Raw genomic sequence first — 26,901 nt, 5'->3', positions numbered from 1 at the left:
AAAAAATAACATTACAGATTCCTGAATGTGTACTTTCCTATGAAACATTAATTCCCTATATGAGTGTTATCTAATGATCAAATTTATTATTATCAGTTGTTTTTCCTGAATACTGATTATGTGAAAATAAGGATATACAGCAGTCTGGGTCTTTTCTAGAAATCCTTAAAGTCTACAGAAAACATAGACATGTCCTCACCCCACAGAAACTAAGTCATACAGCCATGTTTCTGGGAAAATCTTTCTTTTGATGGGCTTTTTCTTTTCTTCTTTACTTTTTGAATCTGTAGAGGAGCATTAAGATATTAAACATGAATGAAAATGCAGCACAAGCAAATAAAAAAAAGGAGAATATGCAACTCGTAAATAAGGAGTTGTCAATCTCTTTTTGTAAAAAGTGTCCCCTGATGATAAGCAGATCAGTGATCGCCTGTGTGTGATCTGTGGGGAAGTCCATGAGTGAGTATTTTGCTACCCTGCAGCACCACTAGTGGAGAAACGAAGAATTACACTGTGCTCTCCAAACAATGCGCTGCCAGTGTAATACATGTGCATGTGAGAAATTCTTTAATTGTTATTTCTCACTCCCGTTAAGAAAAGGTCTGGAACAGGGGAACCCTTTCCTTAACTAGAAAATCCCTAAAAAAAAAATTAGAAAATAAATTGTTTTACTCAACTTGACACCTAGAAATTAGCAAATTTTTTGAAATTCAAATTCTCCAGTTTTGCCAAATATTAATTCAAATCAAAAGTGCTCGAAAGCCTCTAATTGCCCTGAAAAAAGTTCATGTCAGCATTCTCTTTTCCTGGCACACTAATCTTCTTCAGTGCTGCGCTGTCGTACACCCTTTGTACAGTTTTTTTCAGTGTGTATGCCTTTCTCTCTCTTGATTTGTATCAAACACATTTACTTATCTCTGTGAACAATCCTTCTCAACTAGAGTTTTGGAGACAACCAAGTCAATGGCAAATACTCCAAAAATGAGAGCCACCTTTTTTTGCCAAATAGACTTACCCAATAGCTGTCACAGGACCTTTCTTTCTACCGGGGGACATCAATCTAGGAACACAAACTACCTCGATAAATAGTGACTGCTAGGGACATAACTATAAAATGCAGAATAGGGCAGATTGGAAGAACCAGCCATGGCAGAAAATATGGCTGAAGGTGGTAGAGGACCCAGAGATCTTGCCCTTTATGCCTTCCCTATAATCCCACCATGGTATTTACTTTGATTTGGGTTATGAATGATCTTGTGATTTCATTTTGCAATGGATAGGCACATAGATGAAAACTGGCTGGAGTCAAGTGAAAACTACTTTCCCTACAAGTAGAGGATTGTACAGCAAATTGCTGTAGGTGAAGGATATATACCGTTCGTATCGTGAGAACTCTGTGACACTACTTTCTTATGCTGATTGGAGATGCGTCTTGTAAAGGTCGGAGCAGCGCACATCACGGGTTTTCTTATCTTAGTATTGGTAAAAATCTTCAGGTTGCTTTCCTGTTATAAATAAAGAATACACATGTGAATAATCATGCTTATTCCTCCTTTCAGAGCAGCTGGGGGTCATTTATTATTTGCCCTACGGCAGTTTTCTGTAAGTGATATTTTTGCAAAATTTTTGGATCTTTTTGCCCATTTATGACAAAAACAGAATTTTCCCAAAAAGTAGGTAGAGCTTTGCGAAGGGTAGCGTGACCAATCAACAAAAACAAATTTACTATAAAGAAGGGAGTATTCCACATTATTGCGGAAAGTCAATAATCATTATTAAGCTATGATTAACATAGGAAACTCCATAAAAATATTAAAAACATAGAAAAGACATGCAGAAAAAGGGTCCTGGTTAATTTGAACCTCTGTCACTGTATAGTGTAAGCACATGTAAAGCCCATGTACAATACATTGAAAGACTGATCCAAAACCTATAAAGCAAATACTGCTGCGATCAGTACCACAATACAAGAAAACTTATGCTACAACTTATCCAAGTAAAAACCTTTGTTATATAGGAGTGTCTATTACTTTCTCATTACTTTTGCCTCTGTCACAGTTGGTTTACATTTCTTGTAATAAATATAAGAAAACCTGTGTACTATGTTGCTGAAATATATTCCAGTTTACAGCTGTAGTCTTTATGTTCTGGTGCACGAATAGTACCAATCAGACTACTAAAGGTGAATCACATTAAAATCATAGGATCACTGCTGAAGACTAACATTCCTATATGGGAAATACGTCAAAAAGAAAAATCTCAAACACTGTTAGCTTTTATTATTTATGTACAGGATTAGTGAATTATGCCAATTTTGGATTTCTAAATAGATTAATATTTTTTAATTTTCTATTAAATCTAAGGTACGGAATTCTGTTTTGTTTGAATAGATATAAAGGATAACGTGCTGTCATTGCTACCACTAGAGGGAGCTCACTGTTTACTGCTATACATTGCACTCAATAATAAACTAGTTTGCTAGAAGCGCCACCTTGTGGTGGCTTCAGGTAATCAGCTTATTATCTTTGATGCTTTTATGATTTTAGATATAGTAGATAAATGTATCAAAATGTATATATATGTATAAATAAATATACATAAATAACATAAATCTATATGTGTGTATATATATATATGTACATATATATGCAGTATATATATAGTATATATATATACATAATATAAATAATATAGAATTAATATATATGTATATATTTATATATATGTACAGTACAGACCAAAAGTTTGGACACACCTTCTCATTTAAAGGTTTTTCTGTTTTTTCATGACTATGAAAATTGTACATTCACACTGAAGGCATCAAAACTATGAATTAACACATGTGGAATTATATACTTAACAAAAAAGTGTGAAACAACTGAAAATATGTCTTATATTCTAGGTTCTTCAAAGTAGCCACCTTTTGCTTTGATGACTGATTTGCACACTCTTGGCTTTCTCTTGATGAGCTTCAAGAAGTAGTCACCGGAAATGGTCTTCACTTCACAGGTGTGCCCTGTCAGGTTTAATAAGTGGGATTTCTTGCCTTATAAATGGGGCTGGGACCATCAGTTGTGTTGTGCAGAAGTCTGGTGGATACACAGCTGATAGTCCTACTGAATAGACTGTTAGAATTTGTATTATGGCAAGAAAAAAGCAGCTAAGTAAAGAAAAACGAGTGGCCATCATTACTTTAAGAAATGAAGGTCAGTCAGTGCGAAAAATTGGGAAAGACTTTGAAAGTGTCCCCAAATGCAGTTGCAAAAACCATCAAGCGCTACAAAGAAACTGGCTCACATGAGGACCGCCCCAGGAAAGGAAGACCAACAGTCACCTCTGCTTCTAAGGATAAGTTTATCCGAGTCACCAGCCTCAGAAATCGCAGGTTAACAGCAGCTCAGATTAGAGACCAGGTCAATACCACACAGAGTTCTACCAGCAGACACATCTCTTCAACAACTTTTAAGAGGAGACTTTGTGCAGCAGGCCTTCATGGTAAAATAGCTGTTAGGAAACCACTGCTAAGGACAGGCAACATGCAGAAGAGACTTGTTTGGGCTAAAGAACACAAGGAATGGACATTAGACCAGTGGAAATCTGTGCTTTGGTCTGATGAGTCCAAATTTGAGATCTTTGGTTCCAACCACCGTGTCTTTGTGCGACGCAGAAAAGGTGAACGGATGGACTCTCCATGCCTGGTTCCCACCGTGAAGCATGGAGGAGGAGGTGTGATGGTGTGGGGGTGCTTTGCTGGTGACACTGTTGGGGATTTATTCAAAATTGAAGGCATACTGAACCAGCATGGCTATCACAGCATCTTGCAGCGGCATGCTATTCCATCCGGTTTGCGTTTAGTTGGGCCATCATTTATTTGACCCCAAACACACCTCCAGGCTGTGTAAGGGCTATTTGACCAAGTAGGAGAGTGATGGGGTGCTACGCCAGATGACCTGGCCTCCACAGTCACCAGACCTGAACCCAATCGAGATGGTTTGGGGTGAGCTGGAGTGAAGGCAAAAGAGCCAACAAGTGCTAAGCATCTCTGGAAACTCCTTCAAGATTGTTGGAAGACCATTTCCGGTGACTACCTCTTGAAGCTCATCAAGAGATTGCCAAGAGTGTGCAAAGCAGTCATCAAAGCAAAAGGTGGCTACTTTGAAGAACCTAGAATATAAGACATATTTTCAGTTGTTTCACACTTTTTTGTTAAGTATATAATTCCACATGTGTTAATTCATAGTTTTGATGCCTTCAGTGTGAATGTACAATTTCCATAGTCATAAAAATACAGAAAAATCTTAAAATGAGAAGGTGTGTCCAAACCTTTGGTCTGTACTGTATATATATATATATATATATATATATATATATATATATATATATATAAATGATGTACATTATATAAATGTAAATTAATGTATCACCAAAGAATTTTAGACCTAAAGACCTTGTTCAGTTCATTTTCCATCAATGGGTTCGATGATTTCATCAGTGTGTTTGTTTTAACCATAAGAGACTGATCACACGTTGAGTATTTGCAGTGTTTTTTAAGTGCATCATTTCATCATCTGCAGCATGTCAATTCTTTCAGCATTTTTCACCAATTCAATTGAACGCATAAAAAAAACACAAGTAAAAATGCATAAAAAATGTGCATATTATATGCTGTGTTTTTCCTGCAGAGACTTTTTTTTTATGCAATGTGTGAGAATTTTCTGAATGATTTTCTCGTATGCCAAAAATAAATAAACAAATAATTACATTTCTGTTCTTCTTCCACCCATTACAATGTTAAAAATGGACAACACATGGATTGCACATCTTTGGCAATGTGTGCCGTCTGGGATTATTCTCGGACCCATACATTTGTATGGGTGATTTTGATCATTGACTCAAATAAAAAATGGACATGCCCCAAAAGGCTATAATGAATACGTCTTCTATCCATGAAAATCACAGAGAGAACATGTACGTGAAAACTGACGTCTGAATAGAGACTGAAACAACATATTAGTAACACAGTACATTTACTAGATTTTGTGCCAAGTAAGACGTTTGCTCAGACTTTCTTACCTTCAGCATCATGTACACATCAGCGTCCCCATGGTACCACGCTGCCTCTTGGATTCCAGCTTGGGGATCCTTCTTGTTTCTCAAACAGGGATATTTTTCAAAATCTTCAATTGAGTAAGGAAAGCCACGCTTGTTCACCATTGTATAATATGTCATTGTTCTAAGCTTTGTGAAAGAAAAAAAAATTGTTCCACGGTTAGAAGGATCTTTTAAATCAGGGGTGGGGAACCTTTTTTCTGCCAAGGGCCATTTGGATATTTATGCCATTCTTCGGGGGCCGTACAAATCGCGCTCTAACTCCGCCCGCAAAGTACGTCCTGACATTGGCACTAGCGTCAGGACGTAATCTTTCATTGCACATGCCTCAGTGTTCAGTGTGCTCACAGAGAAAGAAGAAATTAAAGGGTTGGCGGCCGTCAAAACACAGCTGCCGGCCAAAGCACTGTTGTCCTCGTGAATCTGCCGGGTGGCTGGAGAAAAAGTCATCCCAGGCAGTAAATGGCCTACGGGCCTGAAGATCCCCACCCCTATTTTAAATTATGCCATCTTCAATGTGTTAAGCTAGGGTGGTCTCCAACCCTGGTCCTCTAGCTGTTGCAAAAAAACATAACTCCCAACATACCCAAAAGTCAGAGGTTTTTTATTGTATGTTGGGAGGTGTAGATTTGCAACACCTGACCTGGAAAGCTAGTGAGCCAAAAAAAGGTAATCTCAGGTGGTAAATGGCCTGCGGGCCTGAGATTTCCCACCCCCATTTTATATGATCCCATCTGCAATGTAATAAGCTATTGTGGTCTCCAACCCTGGTCCTCTGCTGACTCCCATTGGCTCCAGTGTCTTCTGGTCTCCCTTGTCTTTTTTCACTCTGCATCACAACATCAAGGTCTGCATCACCTGAGGCTTACTCAGTGAGTATGCACTTTCAGTATTGTCTAATATAGAAAAGCACAGTTGCCACAGTAAGATATTAAACTAAGTAGTGTCAGATAACAAACTCAGTACCATACATGTATATATCTGAGATTTTATATATCACTTTATCATATATTCTAACGAGGCTGCTTTTGGGGCAATCACCATATACAGTACAGGAAAATATAAGGTATTGATTTGTTGACTGCTCAAGAACATTGCATCTCACCATTGAACTGAGGTCATCAAATGTTCCATGTTTCTTACGGAGTAATAATCCTTTATCCACTGAGCGCACAGAACACAATGATCCAGAATCTGCTTGAACTTCCAGATTTACTTTTTCTCCCGGCCGCACCTCTTCTTTAGAGAACTTAAGCGCAACCTGCAAAGAAACGATATAATGGACAGGTGCTTCTCGCAAAATTAGAATATCAGCAAAAAGTTAATTTATTTCAGTTCTTCAAAACAAAATGTGAAACTCATATATTATATAGAGTCATTACAAATAGAGTGATCTATTTGAAGTGTTTATTTCTGTTAATGTTGATGATTATGGCTTACAGCCAATGAAAACACAAAAGTCATTATCTCAGTAAATTAGAATACTTCATAACGACAGCTTGAAAAATGTTTTGAAAATCCGAAATGTAACTACTACTGAAATATATCTTCCGTAAATGCACTCAATACTTAGTCGGGGCTCCTTTTGCATCAATTACTGCATCAATGCGGCGTGGCATGGAGGCGATCAGCCTGTGGCACTGCTGAGGTATTATGGAAGTCCAGGTTGCTTTGATAGCAGCCTTCAGCTCGTCTGCATTGTTGGGTCTGGTGTCTCTCATCTTCCTCTTGACAATACCCCATAGATTTTCTATGGGGTTAAGGTCAGGCGAGTTTGATGGCCAATCAAGCTCAGTGATACTGTTGTTTTTAAACCAGGTATTGGTACTTTTGTCAGTGTGGACAGGTGCCAAGTCTTGCTGGAGAATGAAATTTCCATCTCCAAAATGCTTGTCAGCAGGGGGAAGCATGAAGTGCTCTAAAATATCCTGGTAGACGGCTGCGCTGACTTTGGTCTTGACAAAACACAGTGGACCTACACCAGAAGATGACATGACTCCCCAAACCATCACTGATTGTGGAAACTTCACACTGGACCTCAAGCAGCTTGGATTGTGGCCTTTCCATTCTTCCTCCAGACTCTGGGACTTTGATTTCCAAATGAAATGCAAACTTTACTTTCATCTGAAAACAACCCCTTGGACCACTGAGCAACATTCCAGGTCTTTTTCTCCTTGTCCCAGGTAAGACGCTTTTGGCGTTGTCTATTGATCATGAGTGGCTTGACACAAGGAATGCGACACTTGTAGCCCATGTCCTGGATACGTCTGTGTGTGGTGGCTCTTGAAGCAATGACTCCAGCAGCAGTCCACGGCTTGTGAATCTCCCCCAAATTTTTGAATGACCTTTTCTTAACAATCCTTTCAAGGCTGCAGTTATCCCAGTTGCATCTTTTCCTACCACACTTGTTCCTTCCACTCAACTTTCCATTAACATGCTTGGATACAGCACTCTATGAACAGCCAGCTTCTTTAGCAATGACCTTTTGTGGCTTACCCTCCATGCGGAGTGTATCAATGACTGCCTTCTGGACATCTGTCAAGTCAGCAGTCTTCCCCATGATTGTGGAGCCTACTGAAATAGGCTAATGGACCTTTTTAAATGCGTAGGAAGCCTTTGCCGGTGTTTTTTGTTAATTATTCTAATTTACTGACATAATGACTTCTGTGTTTTCATTGGCTGTAAGCCATAATCATCAACATTAACAGAAATAAACACTTGAAATAGATCGCTCTGTTTGTAATGACTCTATATAATATATGAGTTTCACTTTTTGTATTGAAGAGCTGAAATTAATTAACCTTTTGATGATATTCTAATTTTGTGAGAAGCACCTGTATATGCTAAAAAATCAGTGATAATTGTAAAATGACCTTTGCTCAGTATAGGAAACAAGGGGGTTGTTCACTTTGACAATATTAAAAAAAAGATAGAATGGATTAAAAAAATAAAATAAAAATAAAATAAAGCTTTACTCTGATTTTACTTTAATTCTGATAATGCCTGTTCCTGTGACGATCTCTAATCTGCAGCAGTGCTGACATCTAGTCGCATACAGTAGACATTTGACCAATGCAGCCAATCACTTGCTTAGTAAGTGCTCGCAGTGCTCAATGTGTGGCTTATCGGTCATCACTACTGGACAGTTAAAGTGGTTGTCCGGTCAAAAGTGTCTGCCCATTGCTGACTGCAGCAGTACCAAAGTTATATAATTTTTTTTTATTATTATAAGTGTTGAAACATATTTTAAAATTTGTAAAGAAAAGAATTAGGGTGTGTGACCATTTTTTGAAACCTTAGGTGTGGCAACTAAAAAACATCAGTTTTGTTTTGATTATTTTTGCTTTATGGCGTTCACCATGTGGGTTAAATAATTTCAGATTTTGATAGATTGAACTTATATAGAAGCTGCGATATAACTTATGTTTATATTTTTTTATTTCTGTGTTTGTGAATTAAATTAAATGAATTTTTATATTTTTTTTAAAACTTTTTCTGCTTTATTTTTATGTTCCCTTTGGGGACTTGAACCTGCAATCAAATGATCGCTTGTTCTTTATACTGAAATATCTTATTATTACAGTATATAAATAAAATGAAGGTCTCCTATGAAGCCCAGTGTGTAGTGTGACAAAGTCATTGGAAAAGTGCTGGAGGAGAGGTATGTTTCATGGAGGCTATAAGCTTTAGTGATTTGAAACCAAGAAGATTTGCTTCAGCACACTAAGTGTTGAGAGGGGTTAAGCAGCCATTTTAAGGGCTGGGTTTTTTAGAACAACCATAGAGCGGGTGGGAGGTGGTTCTCCATGTCTCCATACCAGGGTGTGTTCTGGGGTTAAAATAGACCGCCTGCTGAGGCATTAGTTGTCCAGTATGTCTGGAGAGGCTAGCTCCAGAGAGAGGAGCTTGTGTTTTGTACTAACCTGAACCATGTGTTTTGCTAACCCTGAGCGGCAGGATTCCCGCTGACGTATGGACTATGCTATTCAATTTCTTTTGTTTTACCGTTATGCCAGAAGGGCCGTGCTTGATTTGATGAACATTATATTGGTTTATATCATGTTGTAAAATTACTTAAAGAGACAGCGTTTCAGAATCTACTTCCATGTGCAGCCGAGTGAGCCGATCTACCACATTAACTTTGCTTAACCGCAGTACCAACATAGCAGCCATTGGGGCCTTCAGCAGGTCCCCAGCTTCCAAGGAAACTCACCGGCACCCCATAATCACTGGGTGGGGGTAACGTGTGTCTTAAATGGCAAAACAGAGGAATTCTGTACCTTTAAATCTGATCTCAGAGATTGACGGCAGTATTTAAGGGGTTATGGGCAGCATTCGAATCTTGCTCCATTTGCCGCTTTTAAAGGCAGATGCTAGCTATATAAGACAGCCAGCAACCACCAAGTATGGAGTGGGTTCAGCCTTTGCTTTTGGCACCCAATGTGTTGGGAAGAAGTTAAATGGGACTCATACCTCTGCATTCCTATAGCTATGGTCTGGTTGTGTAAATAAAATATTAATAATAACAAAATATCCATAATTCACTTGTGGTCGCACCTTATTCTTCAGGCATAAAGGCGTTGTTAACTCTGTTGTATAGAATGGAATATCACCATTGTCCAGTATTGTATGGACAACAAAAATGAATTTAGGATAATATTCAACACCAATCGGGATCTTCAGATTGTACTTTCCTTGAAGAACTGAAAATAAAAAAATATTAAATCAAAATTAATATTCAATATCTCTCTTGTTAAAAGAAGCTATTAAATTATCAATATTTGTTGTACTAGTCCTCCCTTGCATTTAAGGGATACTTGCTACTTTTTTCTGGCCATTTAAATTAAGACCCCAGTAGAGAAGATGATATCCCATTTAACAAGTTTGCTTTCTAAGACGCTAATCTGTATTTTAATGTACTTAAAGTGGATCTGTCACTAAAGTTCATAATACAGACTACCAGGGCCGCAATCAGGGCATTACTGCCCTTACTGCATGGGCCTGGGGGGGCCCGGGCCCAGTCGGGGCCACTCCCTTTTTGGGCTTCTGCTCACGGGGCCCCATGTTGTGACAAAGTGCAGAGCGCCGGGGTGCCTTACCGGAGCTCCGAAGTCTGCAGCCGCACAGCTCCCTCATGGTGGTGGCTAGATCACAGTTGATTTTTTGAGGGAATGACGTCACCAGAAGGGACGGAGCCTACTCAGTTCAGGTCAGATCATATATTAGAGAGCAAGGTTGGGCTGTGGCTGCTGGAGAAGAAGCTGTGTATACACTATCCTGAGTGGGCTGAGGGGATGAGGCTGTATACACACTATCCTGAGTGGGCTGAGGTGATGAGACTGTGTACACACTATCCTGAGTGGGCTGAGGTGATGAGGCTGTGTACACACTATCCTTAGTGGGCTGAGGTGAGGAGGCTGTGTACACACTATCCTGAGTGGGCTGAGGTGAGGAGGCTGTGTACACACTATCCTTAGTGGGCTGAGGTGAGGAGGCTGTGTACACACTATCCTGAGTGGGCTGAGGTGATGAGGCTGTGTACACACTTTCCTGAGTGGGCTGAGGTGATGAGGCTGTATACACACTATCCTTAGTGGGCTGAGGTGATGAGGCTGTATACACACTATCCTGAGTGGGCTGAGGTGATGAGGCTGTGTACACACTATCCTGAGTGGGCTGAGGTGATGAGGCTGTATACACACTATCCTGAGTGGGCTGAGGTGATGAGGCTGTGTACACACTTTCCTGAGTGGGCTGAGGTGATGAGGCTGTGTACACACTTTCCTGAGTGGGCTGAGGTGATGAGGCTGTATACACACTATCCTTAGTGGGCTGAGGTGATGAGGCTGTATACACACTATCCTGAGTGGGCTGAGGTGATGAGGCTGTGTACACACTATCCTGAGTGGGCTGAGGTGATGAGGCTGTATACACACTATCCTGAGTGGGCTGAGGTGATGAGGCTGTGTACACACTTTCCTGAGTGGGCTGAGGTGATGAGGCTGTGTACACACTATCCTGAGTGGGCTGAGGTGATGAGGTTGTGAGCTGTGGCATACTGGAGCTATGTGGAGAAGGACATTATGGCTTTTGTTTTTTTTCCATATAGAGCTAACTGTAAGTGTCTAAGATTGTATTTTGGGGTCATAAAAAGTGCATCATGTGACTACTTCAGATTGCATGTTGTTCTGAAGCTGCATGCACGGGGAAGGGGGCATGTTGGGGGGCTTTCACAGGGAAGGGGGCATGTTGGGGGGACTTTCAGAGGGAAGAGGACATATTGGTGGGGCTTTCACAAGGAAGGGGGAATGTTGGGGGCTTTCGCAGGGAATGGGGACATGGTGGGGGGCTTTCGCAGGGAAATCATTGCTACTGCTTATATAGGGCTACGTACTGGGATGGCTTTCACAGTAAAATGGTTTGTTACTTGAGTGGGGCTGCATGGAGAAGGTGATGAGGAGCTGTGTGGAGGAAGGGTGGTGATGTGGAGGAGGAGGGGTGATGTGGAGGGGCTGTGTGGAGGATGGGGGGAGCACAGTCATAAATGAATTGGGGCAGAGAGTGCATGTAAATATAATGAATCGGGTGAGCAGAAGATACAGAGTAGGGTCGTTGAGGATGCAGGATTGTGACTGGTAATAAATTGGGTGAAAGAGTTCAGGTTCTAATTAATTTATATATTTATTACGTGGGGAAGTGGCTATTTACAGTTAGTGGGGGCACAGTGGTGAATTACAATTTATATTTGGAATGGTGGGTTGCATAATGACTAATTATATATTAATGGTGGGTACACGTCTGTATTCAGCTGTGTAATGTAGAAGTTGGGGAATGTGCTCTAAATAACTATTTTATTTTATGCAGAGACAAGTCCTGGTTGGAAGAAGTGATGGCGGTCTGTGCTGGATAAAGGAGAAAAGCGAATATGAAGGACTTCAACTAGAGATGTCACCGGTGAGTCAGTGTGTTATCTGTACACTGACACTATAAACTATATTCTATGTACAGGGCTCCTGTGCATAATGTCACTGGTGATCACTGTATTACCTGTACACTGACACTATATACAGAGCTCTTGTATACAATGTCACTGGTGATCACTGTATTACCTGTACACTATATACAGAGCTCCTGTGTATAATGTCACTGGTGATCACCGTATTACCTGTACCCTGACACTATATACTGAGCTCCTGTGTGTAATGTCACTGGTGATCACTATATTACCTGTACACTTACATTATACACCATATACCATGTACAGAGCACCCATTTATAATGGCACTTATAGTAATATTAGTATTGTGTTTTTTTATTAATGATCAGTATTGTAGTATGCGGTCACTATGTGGTCCAGTCATGGTGAGGCGGTATTTGTTCCTTCTATATATATAATCGTCTTATCCCGTCTGTCTGTCTTTCTGTCTGTCTGTCCTGGAAATCCCACGTCGCTCATTGGTCTGGCAGCGGCCAATCAGCGCCACGGGATTTCTGAAAAAAGATGGTGGCCGTTAGCGGCTCATCTGCGGGACGGAGATGCATCCGGGAGATGACCGGCGCGAGGCGCTCATCTCCTGGCCGGTAGCAGCAGAAGGACCTCGACCGCCGGTGCCGCTGACCTCCATGTGGAAGGGAGGACCGGGGTGCGGCGCTGCAGGTCGGGATACTTCTGCTGCGAGCGTCCGCTCATCTCCCAGCTGCTTGCAGCGGAAGTAGCTGTACAGGCAGCGGCGCTGACATCCATGCGGAAGGGAGGACCGGGGAGCGGCGCTGTGGGTCGGGATACTTCTGCTGCAAGCAGTCACTGATCTCCCGGCTTCTGGCAGCGGAAGTACCTGCACAGGCAGCGCCGCTCCCCAGTCCTCACCAATACTATTCCGCTCCCCGGTCCCCACCAATACGATTCGCTGATTGGTCGCGCTCTCCGCCCGCGACCAATCAGTGATCTTGGCGCTAAAGTTAAACACCGCTCTGCTGATTGGTCGCGGCCGTTGCCCGCGACCAATCACCGATTTGGGTGCCACATTTAAATAGTGGCCGCAACCAATCACCGATCTTGGCGCCACATTTAAACACTGCTGTGCTGATTGGGCGCGGCGCCGCATTTAAATAGTGGCCGCGAAAGTGGCGACGGAAGCCGCACCAATCAGCGAGATTGGCGCTAAATTTAAACAACGCTCTGCTGATTGGTTGCGGCCGGCGGTCGCGACCAATCAGCATTATTGGCACCAAATTTAAACCCCGCTCTGCTGATTGGTCGCGTTCGCTGCCCGCGACCAATCAGCATTATTGGCGCCAAATTTAAACCCCGCTCTGCTGATTAGTCGCGACCGCCGGCCGTGACCAATCTGCAATATAGCCGCCAAATTTTAACACCGCTTTGGTGATTGGTCACGGTTGCCGGCCTTGACCAATCAGCGATTTTGGCGCCAAATTTAAACATTGCTCTGCTGATTGTGCCCTGTCGGCCGCATACATATTCTAGAATACCCTATGCATTAGAATCGGGCCACCATCTAGTGTATAAATAAACAAAAAAGCAGCCTCACCGTGTCCTATTTGTATGACTCAGTCCGTTTTGCAATGCTGTGGGTCTCCAACCAAGAGCCGTGACTTTAAGGCTTCTCATAGGAAAAAATAATTATGGTAAGTCCCAAAAATAATTAAAATCCTCAATTTATTGCAAAATAATTGAAAGATCATACAGCTTGGGAATACATCTCAACGCGTTTCTGGCTAAAGCCCTTTTTCACTGAGATACAGATTCCTTATGATACATGGTATAAAAACAAATGGTGACCAACCGTTGATCAATAAACACATATGTTAGCAATCAATCACATTTGAGAATAATTAGCATAATCACAAGGCTAAATCACAAGGAAACCAGAAAGAGAGAGAGAAAAAAAAACACAAAAAATAAACAAAAAACAAACAAAAAAACCCCACAGGCATTCAAATCTCTGAGATTTAATATACACTGCTCAAAAAAATAAAGGGAACACTCAAATAACACATCCTACATCTGAATGAATGAAATATTCTCATTGAATACTTTGTTCTGTACAAAGTTGAATGTGCTGACAACAAAATCACACAAAAATCATCAATGGAAATCAAATTTATTAACCAATGGAGGCCTGGATTTAGAGTCACCCCCAAAATCAAAGTGGAAAAACACACTACAGGCTGATCCAACTTTAATGTAATGTCCTTAAAACAAGTCAAAATGAGGCTCCGTATTGTGTGTGGCCTCCACGTGCCTGTATGACCTCCCTACAATGCCTGGGCATGCTCCTGATGAGGTTGCCGATGGTCTCCTGTGGAATCTCCTCCCAGACCTGGACCAAAGCATCCGCCAACTCCTGGACAGTCTGTGGTGCAACGTGACGTTGGTGGATGGAGCGAGACATGATGTCCCAGATGTGCTCAATCGGATTCAGGTCTGGGGAATGGGCGGACCAGTCCATAACTTCAATGCCTTCATCTTACAGGAACTGCTGACACTCTCCAGCCACATGAGGTCTGGCATTGCCCTGCATTAGGAGGAACCCAGGGCCAACAGCACCAGCATATGGTCTCACAAGTAGAGATGAGCGTTGTTCTACTCGAACTGTTCGCCAATCTCAAATTCGAGCTGTTTTGGGCGGTGTTCGAGCCGTTCGGCGAACACGAACAATTTGAGAAAAATTCGGCTGTTCGAGGTTATGTTCGATAACTGTTCGTGCACCAAAATCATAACTGGATTTTTTCTCAGTAATGATGAAAATTAATGTTAATACGCAGTTTGAGTGTACAGCGGGGTGGGGGGAGGGGCAGGGGATGGATCTCTGCAGGAACAATGAAGATCTCCATTTTTTTTTTCTCTTTCCCGCATTTACAGTGGGGAGGTGCAATCTGTCAGCCTATCAGCAGCGCACACACGGAGCGAAGTGCTTTTTTTCACACAAGCAAGGGCATGTGTCATTGGCAGTGTATGTCACATGTCCTTGCCCTATAAGACCAAGCCATTTTCCCCGTAGCCACCATTTTCTCACTGCTGCAGCTGCGTGTTAGACGGCACCGCTGTTGCTGTGTGCGCTATACCTTGTTAATTTCAAGCCAATTTTCGCACAAATCTACAGATAGCTTGGGAGTAGGGAATAGTTGTGATTGCAGTCCTTTTAAGGACTAGGTTACAGCATTTCCTACGACTTTTATCAGGCAGGTCTGTGCTCTTAAATAGATAGATTGTGGGAGTAAAGACTAATTGTAATTGGAGTCCTTTTCAGGACTAGGTTACATCAGTTCCTATCAGTTTTTGCCAGGCAGGTCTGTGCCAGTGCTGTGCAAGTTTTTTTCACAGCATTTGGCTGAATCTAGCAAAGCTAATCCTTTTTGGCCTATTGCAGAGTGTGTTAGTCAGTGGAGTAGCCTATCTGTGTTGCAAGATATACCACCTGTGTATAGAATACCAATTTTTTTACTGCACCTAGTGAAGTAAAATCTTTTGGGCATAGCATCATTCTATTAGTCCATCTATACTGACCTCCATCAGGTTGCAAATTGAATATAATTTTTTTCTGCATCTAGCTCTGAAAAAATATTGGGCTTCTAGCTGTGTGTGGGACTTGTTGTATTAGTCCATCTATACTGACCTCCATCAGGTTGCAAACTGAATATATTTTTTTCTGCATCTACCTCTGAAAAAATATTGGGCTTCTAGCTGTGTGTGGGACTTGTTCTATTAATCCATCTATACAGACCTCCATCAGGTTGCAAACTGAATATATTTTTTTCTGCATCTATCTCTGAAAAAATATTGGGCTTCTAGCTGTGTGTGGGACTTGTTGTATTAGTCCATCTATACTGACCTCCATCAGGTTGCAAACTGAATATATTTTTTTCTGCATCTAGCTCTGAAAAAATATTGGGCTTCTAGCTGTGTGTGGGACTTGTTCTATTAATCCATCTATACTGACCTCCATCAGGTTGCAAACTGAATATATTTTTTTCTGCATCTAGCTCTGAAAAAATATTGGGCTTCTAGCTGTGTGTGGGACTTGTTCTATTAATCCATCTATACAGACCTCCATCAGGTTGCAAACTGAATATATTTTTTTCTGCATCTACCTCTGAAAAAATATGTGGCCTTCTAGCAGTGTGTGGGACTTTCTCTATTAGTCCATCTATACTGACCTCCATCAGGTTGCAAACTGAATATAATTTTTTTCTGCATCTAGCTCTGAAAAAATATTTGGCCTTCTAGCAGTGTGTGGGACTTTCTCTATTAGTCCATCTATACTGACCTCCATCAGGTTGCAAATTAAAAATAATTTTTATCTGCATCTACAGTACCTCTGAAAAAATATTTGGGCTTCTAGCTTTGTGTGGGACTTGTTCTATTAGTTCATCTATACTGACCTCCATCAGGTTGCAAATTGAATATAATTTTTATCTGCATCTAGCTCTGAAAAAATATTTGGCCTTCTAGCAGTGTGTGGGACTTTCTCTATTAGTCCATCTATACTGACCTCCTTCAGGTTGCAAATTGAATATAATTTTTATCTGCATCTAGCTCTGAAAAAAATTTGGCCTTCTAGCAGTGTGTGGGACTTGTTCTATTAGTCCACCTATACTGACCTCCATCAGGTTGCAAATTCAAAATAATTTTTTGTCTGCATCTAGCTCTGAAAAAATATTTGGCCTTCTAGCAGTGTGTGGGACTTTCTCTATTAGTCCATCTATACTGACCTCCATCAGGTTGCAAACTGAATATATATTTTTTCTGCATCTACCTCTGAAAAAATATTGGGCTTGTAGCTGTGTGTGGGACTTGTTCTATTAATCCATCTATACAGACCTCCATCAGGTTGCAAACTGAATAAAAAATTTTACTGCATCTACCTCTGAAAAAATATTTGGGCTTCTAGCTGTGTGTGGGACTTGTTCTATTAGTCCATCTATACTGACCTCCATCAGGTTGCAAATTGAATATAATTTTTTTCTGCATCTAACCCAGCCAATAGTTTTGGCCTAATACCACAGTTTGGCCACTCAGCTCTGCTCGGTTCCCATCCATTGTTTTTTTGTGCAAACAACTCCAGAGTTGTGAATTAGTTAACCACCAAAATGAGTGGAAAAAGGCCTGCTGCTGGTGGAAAGGGGAATAGGCGTGTTGGGAAGGGGAAAAAAGGTTGTGTCCGTGGGGTAGGTGTTAAAGCAACAGTAACATCTGCAGAAGAAAGACCATCTTCCAGCCAAACTAAAATGTCTACTTCTTTTAGCAGACAATGTGATAAGATCCCTTTCTTACGGCCACGCCAATCGCTACAAATTCCAGATGAGGCACAAAAACTGCAGGTGCTTCAACGGATATCAAGTGCTCCTTTAAGTGGGCTCTCCTCCACATCAACTTCAACATCACAAATACTCCAGTCCTCAAAGGTGTCACCCCAATCGCACTTGCTTCCTCACAGCTCCCAAATCTCCAGCTGCCCGTCTGAGTATGAGGTAGAACAGATGGTTGAGTCTGCAGAGCTGTTTACTCATACTATAGCCTGGGAATCAGAGGTCGACTCCAGCGCTTCTGTGAATCCAGACGAGGAAATGATCTGCACTGATGCCCAGAATCTTTATGAGTCGGATCCAGGACCAGACGCAGAAGGTTCTGACCATAATGTAGACCCTCATTCCCAAACTGTAACTCCTGTTGGTGGAGACAATGAGGAAGACGATGATAAGACTCAAATACCTGATTGGAGCGACAACTTTAGTTTTTTGTCAGGGCAGGAACAGGTTGGCTCTGAGGACGACGGGTGTGATAACGCACAGGGTGATGATGATGAGGTTGGAGATCCCACTTACTGTCAACCCACAGTCAGCCAAGAGATGAGGTCAGCAGAGGAGGTGGAGGAAGATGCTAGTGACGACGAGGTCAGGTTGCGCCTTCCTGGACAGAGACGTAGTACTGGAAGCACGTCAATAACTGCATCCTCAAACACAACTCTGCCTCTCACCACAAGTCGTGGTGGCTCTTCAGGTCGCATGGGTGCTAAGCCTTGCATAGCCTGGGCATTTTTTCAGATCGATAAAGATGACCCAACTCGTGTTATCTGTAACATTTGTCAGCAAAAGCTAAGTAGAGGCCAAAAAATACATAGTTTGAGTACTTCATGCATGAACCGGCACATGGACATGAAGCATAAGTTGCAGTGGGAAGCTCAGTGTGCTACAATGCGGCCTAGCCGGCCGGGCCAACCACCGTCTGCCATATCTTGTGCATCCGCGGCCTCTTCATCCTCTGTGACTGGGGGGACAGCAGTCACACCTGTTTTGGGGCGCAGACCTGCCACCTCTTTACCCGCAACAGCCAGCGTGACTGGCAGGTCATCATTTTCTTTGGAGGTGGTAACACCAGCTGGTGTTGAGCGCTGTCCGACATCGATAGCACCACCTTTGGATCAAGGCAACCTAACATGTCCGCCTGCATCTTCCTCACAGACCGGCAGTTTGCCGGGGACACCCTTATCAACCCCGTCTAAGCACAATAGCCAGCCCTCGGTCCCTCAGATGTGGACAAGTAAAAGACCATTTCCTCCTAGCCATGAGAAAGCTAAGAGGTTGAATTTCACCATCTGCAAGCTCTTGGCTACAGAAATGCTGCCTTTCCGCCTGGTGGACACAGAGGATTTTCGAGACCTTATGTCCGTCGCAGTGCCCCAGTACCAGATGCCCAGTCGGCACTACTTCTCAAAGAAAGGTGTGCCTGCGCTCCACCAGCATGTCGCACACAACATCACCGCTTCTTTGAGAAACTCTGTGTGTGACAGGGTGCATTTCACCACAGACACTTGGACGAGTAGGCATGGACAGGGGCGTTACATGTCGCTGACTGGGCACTGGGTAACTATGGTGACAGCAGGACAAGGGGCTGCTGTCCAAGTCTTGCCGTCCCCACGAGTTGTGCGTCAATCCTCTTTATGTCAAAGTTCCTCCACTGCTTCTGCCTCCTCAACCTCCTCTCGGTCTTCCACCTGCACCCAAAGTCTGTCTGGTCATGCCACAAGCTTTCTAACTGCGCAGAAGGGATCCTGCACACCTCCTTACTATGCTGGCAGTAGGGCTCAACGTCATCAGGCGGTTTTTACATTGAAATGTCTGGGAAATGTGAGTCACACAGCTGAGGAGTTGTGGTCAGCTCTGGAGAACCAATTTCATGAATGGTTGTCTCCACTGGACCTGAAACCAGGGAAGGCCGTGTGCGACAATGCTGCAAACCTGGGTGCGGCCCTTCGCTGGGGCAATGTCACACACGTGCCTTGTATGGCTCACGTGTTGAACCTGGTTGTCCAGCAATTTTTAGCCCACTATCCCAGACTAGATGGCCTTCTGCAGAGGGCACAGTCGCTGTGTGCTCACTTCCGCCATTCGCATCCCGCAGCTCAGCGACTTACATCTCTACAGAAGTCGTTGGGCCTGCCACTTCACCGGCTAAAATACGATGTGCCTACCCGGTGGAATTCAACTCTGCACATGTTGCAGCGACTGTGGTAGCACCGACAAGCCCTGGTGCAATACGTTCTGACATATAGCCTGGGCCAACGAGATCCAGAGGTGGAGCAAATCACGCTGGAGGAGTGGTCTCAAATCAGGGACCTATGCACCCTTCTGCACAGTTTTGAAATGGCGACGAAGATGTTTAGTGCTGACGATGCCATTATCAGCATGACTATTCCGGTGATTTACATGCTGGAGCACATGTTAAACAGAATTCGGAGTCAGGTGGTGGCACAAGAGGAGGTGGAGGAAGTAGAGGAGGAGGAGTTGTATGCGGAAGGGCTAACATCTGTAAGGTCCAGACGGTCGGCAGCACCAAGTCGGCAGGCATGTGAGGGTGGGGGAGATGGTTTTACCAGGGCGCATGGTAGCAGCCAAACTAGTGAGGAAGGTGCAGGAGCCCAGGAAGAAGTGGAGGACGAACTGATGGAAGACTCATCAGATGAGGGAGACCTTGATCACATTTCTGTTGTGCGAGGTTGGGGGGAGAGGACAGAGGAAGGAAGCATGATTGTTACCTCGCCACCAACACAACAGGGACTTGGTGCTCCTGGATGCGCAACACACATGAGTGCCTTCTTGCTGCACTACCTGCAACATGACCCTCGAATTGTGAGAATTAGAAATAATCCTGACTACTGGGTTGCCACACTGTTAGATCCCCGGTACAAAAGTAAATTTGCAGAAATGATTCCTGCCATAGAAAGGGATGCACGCATGCAGGAGTATCAGCAGAGACTGTTGCAGAATCTTACATGTGCTTTTCCACAAAATACCAGTGGTGCACGTAGTGAATCTCACAGTTCCAACTTGCCAACCGTGGGACCGTCAAGTGTTCAGCACTCAAACCGTAACAGAACCACAGTATCTGCTGGTAACATCAATTTTGCGGAATCATTTCACCACTTTTTTAGCCCATCCTTTGCAAGGCCACAGGAGACAAGAAGTCTGACACATAGTCAACGCCTAGAGACGATGGTACAGGAGTATCTCCAAGTAAACATTGAAGCCATGACTGTGTCACTGGACCCTTGCTCTTTTTGGGCTTCCAATCTGGATAAATGGCCGGAGCTAGCCACTTACGCCTTGGAGATCTTGTCATGCCCCGCAGCCAGCGTTCTGTCTGAACGTGTGTTCAGCGCTGCTGGTGGTGTGCTGACAGATAAGCGCACGCGGCTCTCCACTGATAATGTAGACAGACTCACGTTCATAAAGATGAACAAATCATGGATCCGAAATGACTTTTCTACCCCTGTGTCATCCTGGGGAGAGTAAAAGCTTGATGATTGGTTAAAATCACCCTACCAACCGTTTTAAGCTTTCAAATTACTAATCATGTTTATCTGTATCTTGGCTGGAAAATAATTTGGGCTTTGTAGCAGTGTGCAGCACTGATTCTATTAGGCCATCTATAATAAGCTCCACCAGATTTAAAATTACTAATCATGTTTATCTGTATCTTGACTGGAAAATAATTTGGGCTTTGTAGCAGTGTGCAGCACTGATCCTATTAGGCCATCTATACTAAAGCTTCACCAGATTAAAAATTAATAATAATTTTTAGCTGCATCTAGCCCGGAAAATAATTTTGGGGCTCCGAGATGCGCAAGACACATAAGTGCCTTCTTGCTGCACTACCTGCAGTATGACCCTCATATTGTCAGAATTCGAAGTAATCATGACTACTGGGTTGCCACACTCTTAGATCCCCCAAACTTTTCGATCAACCTTTTCATTTTAATAAAGACCAAAAAAATGGTCATTTTTGAAATTATAAGCATTAGCAGGTTGTTAGAAACTGAAATCAAACAGTTTTCAACTCAAAACTTTATTCTAGGTGATGTTACATTTTCACATAGGACCCCTTGTTCGAAAGGAGCTTCTGAACTCTCTCGTCCATTGAATTTGTCAGGTTTTGGATGGTTTCTGCTTCAATTGTTTTGCATGAGGACAGAATACCCTCCCAGAGCTGTTGCTTAGATGTGAACTGCCTCCCGCCATCATATACACTCCTTTTAATGATGCTCCAAAGGTTCTGAATGGGGTAGAGGTCAGGGGAGCATGGGGGTCACACCATAAGTTTGTCCCCTTTTATGCCCATATCAGCCAGAGATGCAGATGTTTTATGTGCAGCATGAGATGGTGCATTATCATGCAAAAAAATGATCTTGCTGTGAAATACACGGTTCTTCTTCTTGAACCATGGCAGGAAGTGCTGTTTGAGAAAATCCACATACATTATGGAGTTCATCTTTAGCGCCTTCAGGGATCCTAAAGGGGCCGACAATCTCTCTCCCCATGATTCCAGCCCAAAACATTACTCCACCTCCTCCTTGTTGGCGCTGTTACCGTGTTTGCGTGGGGTGTCCATCAACCAGCCATCCTCCACTCCATCCATCTGGACCATCGAGCGCTGCACGGCACTCATCCGTGAACAAAACAGTTTTGAAATCAGTCTTCATGTAATGTTTGGCCCACTGGAGCCGTTTCTGCTTGTGTGAAGTGGATAGAGGAGGTCGACAGGATGGCGTATGCACAGCTGCAAACCTCTGAAGGACCCTGCATCTTGTTGTTCGGGGGACGTTGGAGGCACCAGCAGCTTCAAAAACTTGTCTGCTGCTATGACAAGGCTTTTTTGCCGCTGCTCTTTCAACCTGACGTAATTGCCTGTAGGAAAGAGTCCTCAATTTGCCCTTATCAGCACGCACTCGTGTGTACTGTGAATCAGCTACATACTTCTTGATTGCCAAGACACTTCATCCTGATCATCGCACAATGTTGATTGTAGTCATGCCTTGACCTAAACACTCCACAATTTGTTGCTTCTCAGCAGCCGACACATCCTTTTTCTTTCCCATTTTGACAGAAAATGTAGGCTGCTTAATAATGTGAGACAGCCTTCTTAAGTAGTCTTGCCTTTCATTGGACACACCTGCCAAACTAATTAGTACAGGTGTCTGCAATTGCTTACAGTGATATAAAGAGCCCTGACACACATCACCATCAATGAGTTTAACTGACAAACAAACAAATTCTTCCCTTATCACTCCTAAACACTTTTTGCATAATAATTTGGAACACAGTGTACATGTGCTTTTCCACAAAACACCAGTGGTTCACGTAGTGAATCTTACAGTTCTAACTTGCCAACCGTGGTCTGTATGGAGTTGTTCAATAAAGGGCCCAAAATTAAGATAACATAGATGGGAGAGGTCTCTATGAATAGGAATTCCTAAGTATTTGATACCCTGTGAGGGCCAGGCAAAGGGAAAGTTGGACTGGATGGAATCCTATATGGATTTGGGGAGGGAGACATCGAGGGCCTCAGACTTCGCTGCATTGATTTTAAAATTTGACCATGTAACAAAGTGATCTATTTCAGCCATAACAGCATGGATGGATATATGTGATTGAGTGATATATACTAGGACATCATCAGCAAATAAGGAGCACTTGTACTCGGTGCCTCCCACCTCAATCCACCTAATATTGGGGTTATGGCGAATTGATGAGAGCAGGTGCTCCGTCACTAGGATGTATAAGAGAGAGGACAGAGAACATCCCTGCCTTGTCCCATTGGTGATTGTGAAAGGTGATGAAAATGTTCTGATGCGCCCCCTGGGCCTTGGGACACCCGGAGCCGGACCCTTTTTGGTGGATGCTGGTGGTTGTAGTCTCCGTGGCGGCGACCCGGTTCCGTGGCTCAGGGCGGTCAAACCAGTGGCGGAACTATTTATGTGGTTTTGATGTTTAAATGTCCGACTACGCCACCCGTGGATTGCGGTCAGAGTGAACCGCCGCTCCAGGGCAGACCGCTGAGGCTGGTGTTGTGGGTGCAGCAGAGCGTAGCATAACTCCCCACGGGAGGAGTATAGCCTCAGGGCAGTGTATGCGGAGGATGGGGGTGATGGTGCAGGGCAGCAGCAGTAACGACACGGAGTCAGTGATGCAGTCCAGGGCCTTTACTCACAGTTCTTATTATCCAGACCACGTCTGCAGGTAACGGCTGCACACGTCGTACTGTGCTAACCAGGTGAGGGGCTCAGACAACTCCCAGATAACTTTGGAGCGCTTCACAGGACCCCCTTTGTGTGTCCTTTGTCTGGCCTTTCTTACCAACCCTTCTGTCCGGCTGCCTCGGGCCTCCTCTTGGTAAACTTGGCGCCAGTTTCCCTGACCCTATGTGGTGCCTTCCTAGCGGGTGTAGCGAGGGGCTGCGCCACATAAAATGTCACAGCCTCCTGTTTCTAGCTGAGGGTCGTTTCCTGCCTCCACTAGTTTCGGGGACCGGTCTCCCCCTTTGGCCTGACCCCTCCACGCAGGTGGATTCGGGCGTGCGGTGGCGACTCGCCCGTCCGCACCCCTGGGATCCCTTCGTTCCTCGTTCCTGGAGCCTTCTCCGCTCCTCTTCCTTCCTTCTCCCTCTTCCAGTCCTGGGCCTCTGTTACTAGGCCCGCCTCCGGAGCAGAGCTCATGCAGAGCCCCTGCTCCCTGCCACTTCTGCTCAGACTTCTCTGCACTGAACTAAGATGGTGCCCACCTTTTATACTCCCTTCTCAATGCACCCAGGAACTGCTTCCTCCCTGCTCCTGCACTACAGGGTTCCCCTTCCTCAGTGTTCCCTCCCCCCACTCCAGCCAGGGACAGGGACTGTCGTGCCCATCTCAGGGGCATATTGGTCGCCCTGCCCCACGGCAATGTGGTGTAATGCATGCAGGTGTCGGGTCCTGATCCACACTACATCCTTACCTGAGAGTGAGATATCACACCTCTGGGTGAGGTGCAATACCTCTGTAGCAACCGAGCCCTCAGGGTGCTACAGTTCCATTTATCTTCAGCCTAGGTGACGTATTGCGATACAGGGCCGTGATTTTGGCTATAAAAGGGTCCCCTAGACCCCTACCCCAAGCTTTTTAAGAGAATCATATATGGCGTGCCAGGAGACTCTATGGAATGCTTTCTCAGCATCCAACGAGAGTATCTAATTACAAATTTTTAACTGCATCTAGCCCAGGAAATACTTTGTGCCTAGTAGCAGTGTCTGCTAGTCAGCGGATTATCCCGGCTGTTAAGCAAGCTACACCACCTGTAGTTTGGACACTTAATTTTTTCAAAGGAAATGCTTCGGGACCACGGGATACTCAGTGAAGAGCATCAGGAGGCACCCCAAGGCATAGGGGCTGGGACTGGCAGTAGGATGCCTTGCGGTGGACAGCCGAGCTCGATCCTTATGAAAGCTTTTTAACTGCAGCAGCTTTAGTGGACGCTACTGGAGCTGGAATTACGCGGCTGCTGGCATGAGACTTGCCCTCCAATAGATCCTTGTAAATGGATTTAAAGTGTATTCATTCAAATTAGAGAGACAATTTAAATTAAAAAGCTTAGAGCTGCCTCCACCACAGGGGGGCTCGCTCGACCCACCAGCGGACAGGCACCAGTATTGGGAGAGGGGGGCTGGCCGTCAGGGTTCACCGCGGCTCTGGCACAAACCCGGCGACGTGGAGGTGGCACGGGCAGGAGCGGACTGAACGTGTCGGCTTCTCACTTTTTGGATTTTAGAAGGGCATGACATGCCTATATCTGTGTCTCCCCCTCCTTTTACTCCTCCACCTCTTTTCTTTTCGCATGACTATATGTACTTGTCACTTTTCCATGTGTTAGTTGTGTCTTCTGAGCAGTTTGTCAGCTTTTGGACACCTTTGAAGGTGTTTTCTATGTGTTTTTGTTTGCCTGCCATTGGTTTTAACGGTGTTCGAAGGTGTTCGACGAACAGTTCGACGAACAGTTCGGCGAACACACGGGTGTTCGACGAACCGAACCGAACTCGAACACTACGGGGGTGGCTCAACACTACTCACAAGAGGTCTGAGGATCTCATCTTACAAATTAATGTAAAATGAAATACATTGGCTGCACAATACATAAATTAAAGAAAAGGATGGCAGAACATGTTACCAACATCAAAAATAAAAATGCATCCTATTCAGGAGCTTGCAAGCATTTTGTAAAGAGACATAAAGGGGAATTAAACAATTTTTCATTCTACGGGTTACAAAAGGTAGATATTCCTATTAGAGGAGGGGATTGGAGGAAAAAACTCCTCCTAAGAGAGTTATTTTGGACTATCAAACTGGATACAAAATACCCCAACGGCATGAACTATAGGAATGATACCCTTTATCTATATTAAATCTCAGAGATTTGAATGCCTGTGGGTTTTTTTTGTTTGTTTTTTGGTGGCTTTTTTTTCCTCTCTCTCTTTCTGGTTTCCTTGTGATTTAGCCTTGTGATTAAGCCAATTATTCTCAAATGTGATTGATTGCTAACATATGTGTTTATTGATCAACGGTTGGTCACCATTTGTTTTTATACCATGTATCATAAGGAATCTGTATCTCAGTGAATAAGGGCTTTTGCCATAAAGAGATGTATTCCCAACCTGTATGATCTTTTAATTATTTTGCAATAAATTGAGGATTTTAATTATTTTTGGGACTCACCATAATTATTTGTCTCTTGTATGTGGTGGAAATATGTGGTCTGGTCATGGTGTGGTGGTATTTGATCCTTGTATGTGGTATTATTGGTCATTTTAAAAAATGTATATTACACATTCCCTTAAAGAAAAATAAATAAAAATACACCTAAAAAGAGTATTGGATATTTTAAGAATTTTTTAATAGGTTAGAGTAGAATAGGACCCAGCCAGAAGAGTCTACCTTATCGTGGTGGTGGCTTTAAAAATCTTTTGGCCAAAACTAAAGCTGCTGTCTATGTTTGTGGTGTGGTGTTCACTGGGAACTGGTAATGTGTGATTGGTGAGGACATTGTGCAGAAGTGGAGTTTTTCCAAGGCTGGGCAGTGGGACTGTAGAAGGTTCGAGGGGTGGAGGCAGAGCTGAGGTGGAGCCTGGGCAGAGTCTTAAGAGGCTCAAAAATTTTGCCAGTGTGGGGCCCTGAAATTCCTGGTGGCAGCCCTGCAGACTATACAAATAAGTAAATATTTTTCATAGACCCGATGAGCCTGGTGTATATACTTTAAAAATTAATATCAGAATAAATGTATAATCCTGATATTAAAACCAGCATTTTATTGGTCCAGTTAAAGAATGAAAGCTCATGAGTCCATGTGTATTCAGTCTCTGCCCATCCAACCTGACTGATAGGGGAAGCATGTACTGAGCAGTGTAAGGTCTCAGCAGGTAGGAGGGACAATGAGCTGTCAATCAGTCTAGGTGAGATTAAACTTTCATTT

General features: G+C 43.5%; 1 protein-coding gene across 1 annotated transcript in view; it reads right to left on the bottom strand.

Moving 5' to 3' along the window:
• LOC141273399 (alpha-2-macroglobulin-like protein 1) overlaps positions 1-26,901 on the bottom strand; it is a 131,368-nt gene that overhangs the window by 62,359 nt on the left and 42,108 nt on the right. The window contains exons 14-18 of the mRNA XM_073685169.1: positions 9,667-9,812; positions 6,215-6,370; positions 5,074-5,238; positions 1,376-1,505; positions 200-284 (exon numbers count right to left, since the gene is read on the bottom strand). Coding sequence (XP_073541270.1) covers positions 200-284; positions 1,376-1,505; positions 5,074-5,238; positions 6,215-6,370; positions 9,667-9,812 — 682 coding nt within the window. The remainder of the gene's footprint in view (positions 1-199; positions 285-1,375; positions 1,506-5,073; positions 5,239-6,214; positions 6,371-9,666; positions 9,813-26,901) is intronic.

The sequence above is a fragment of the Phyllobates terribilis genome, unplaced genomic scaffold (assembly GCF_046119375.1).
Source record: "Phyllobates terribilis strain yellow unplaced genomic scaffold, ASM4611937v1 Scaffold_5__5_contigs__length_657084704, whole genome shotgun sequence".
In the NCBI taxonomy this organism is placed as follows: domain Eukaryota; kingdom Metazoa; phylum Chordata; class Amphibia; order Anura; family Dendrobatidae; genus Phyllobates; species Phyllobates terribilis.
This window is presented reverse-complemented; position numbering and strand designations above follow the sequence as displayed.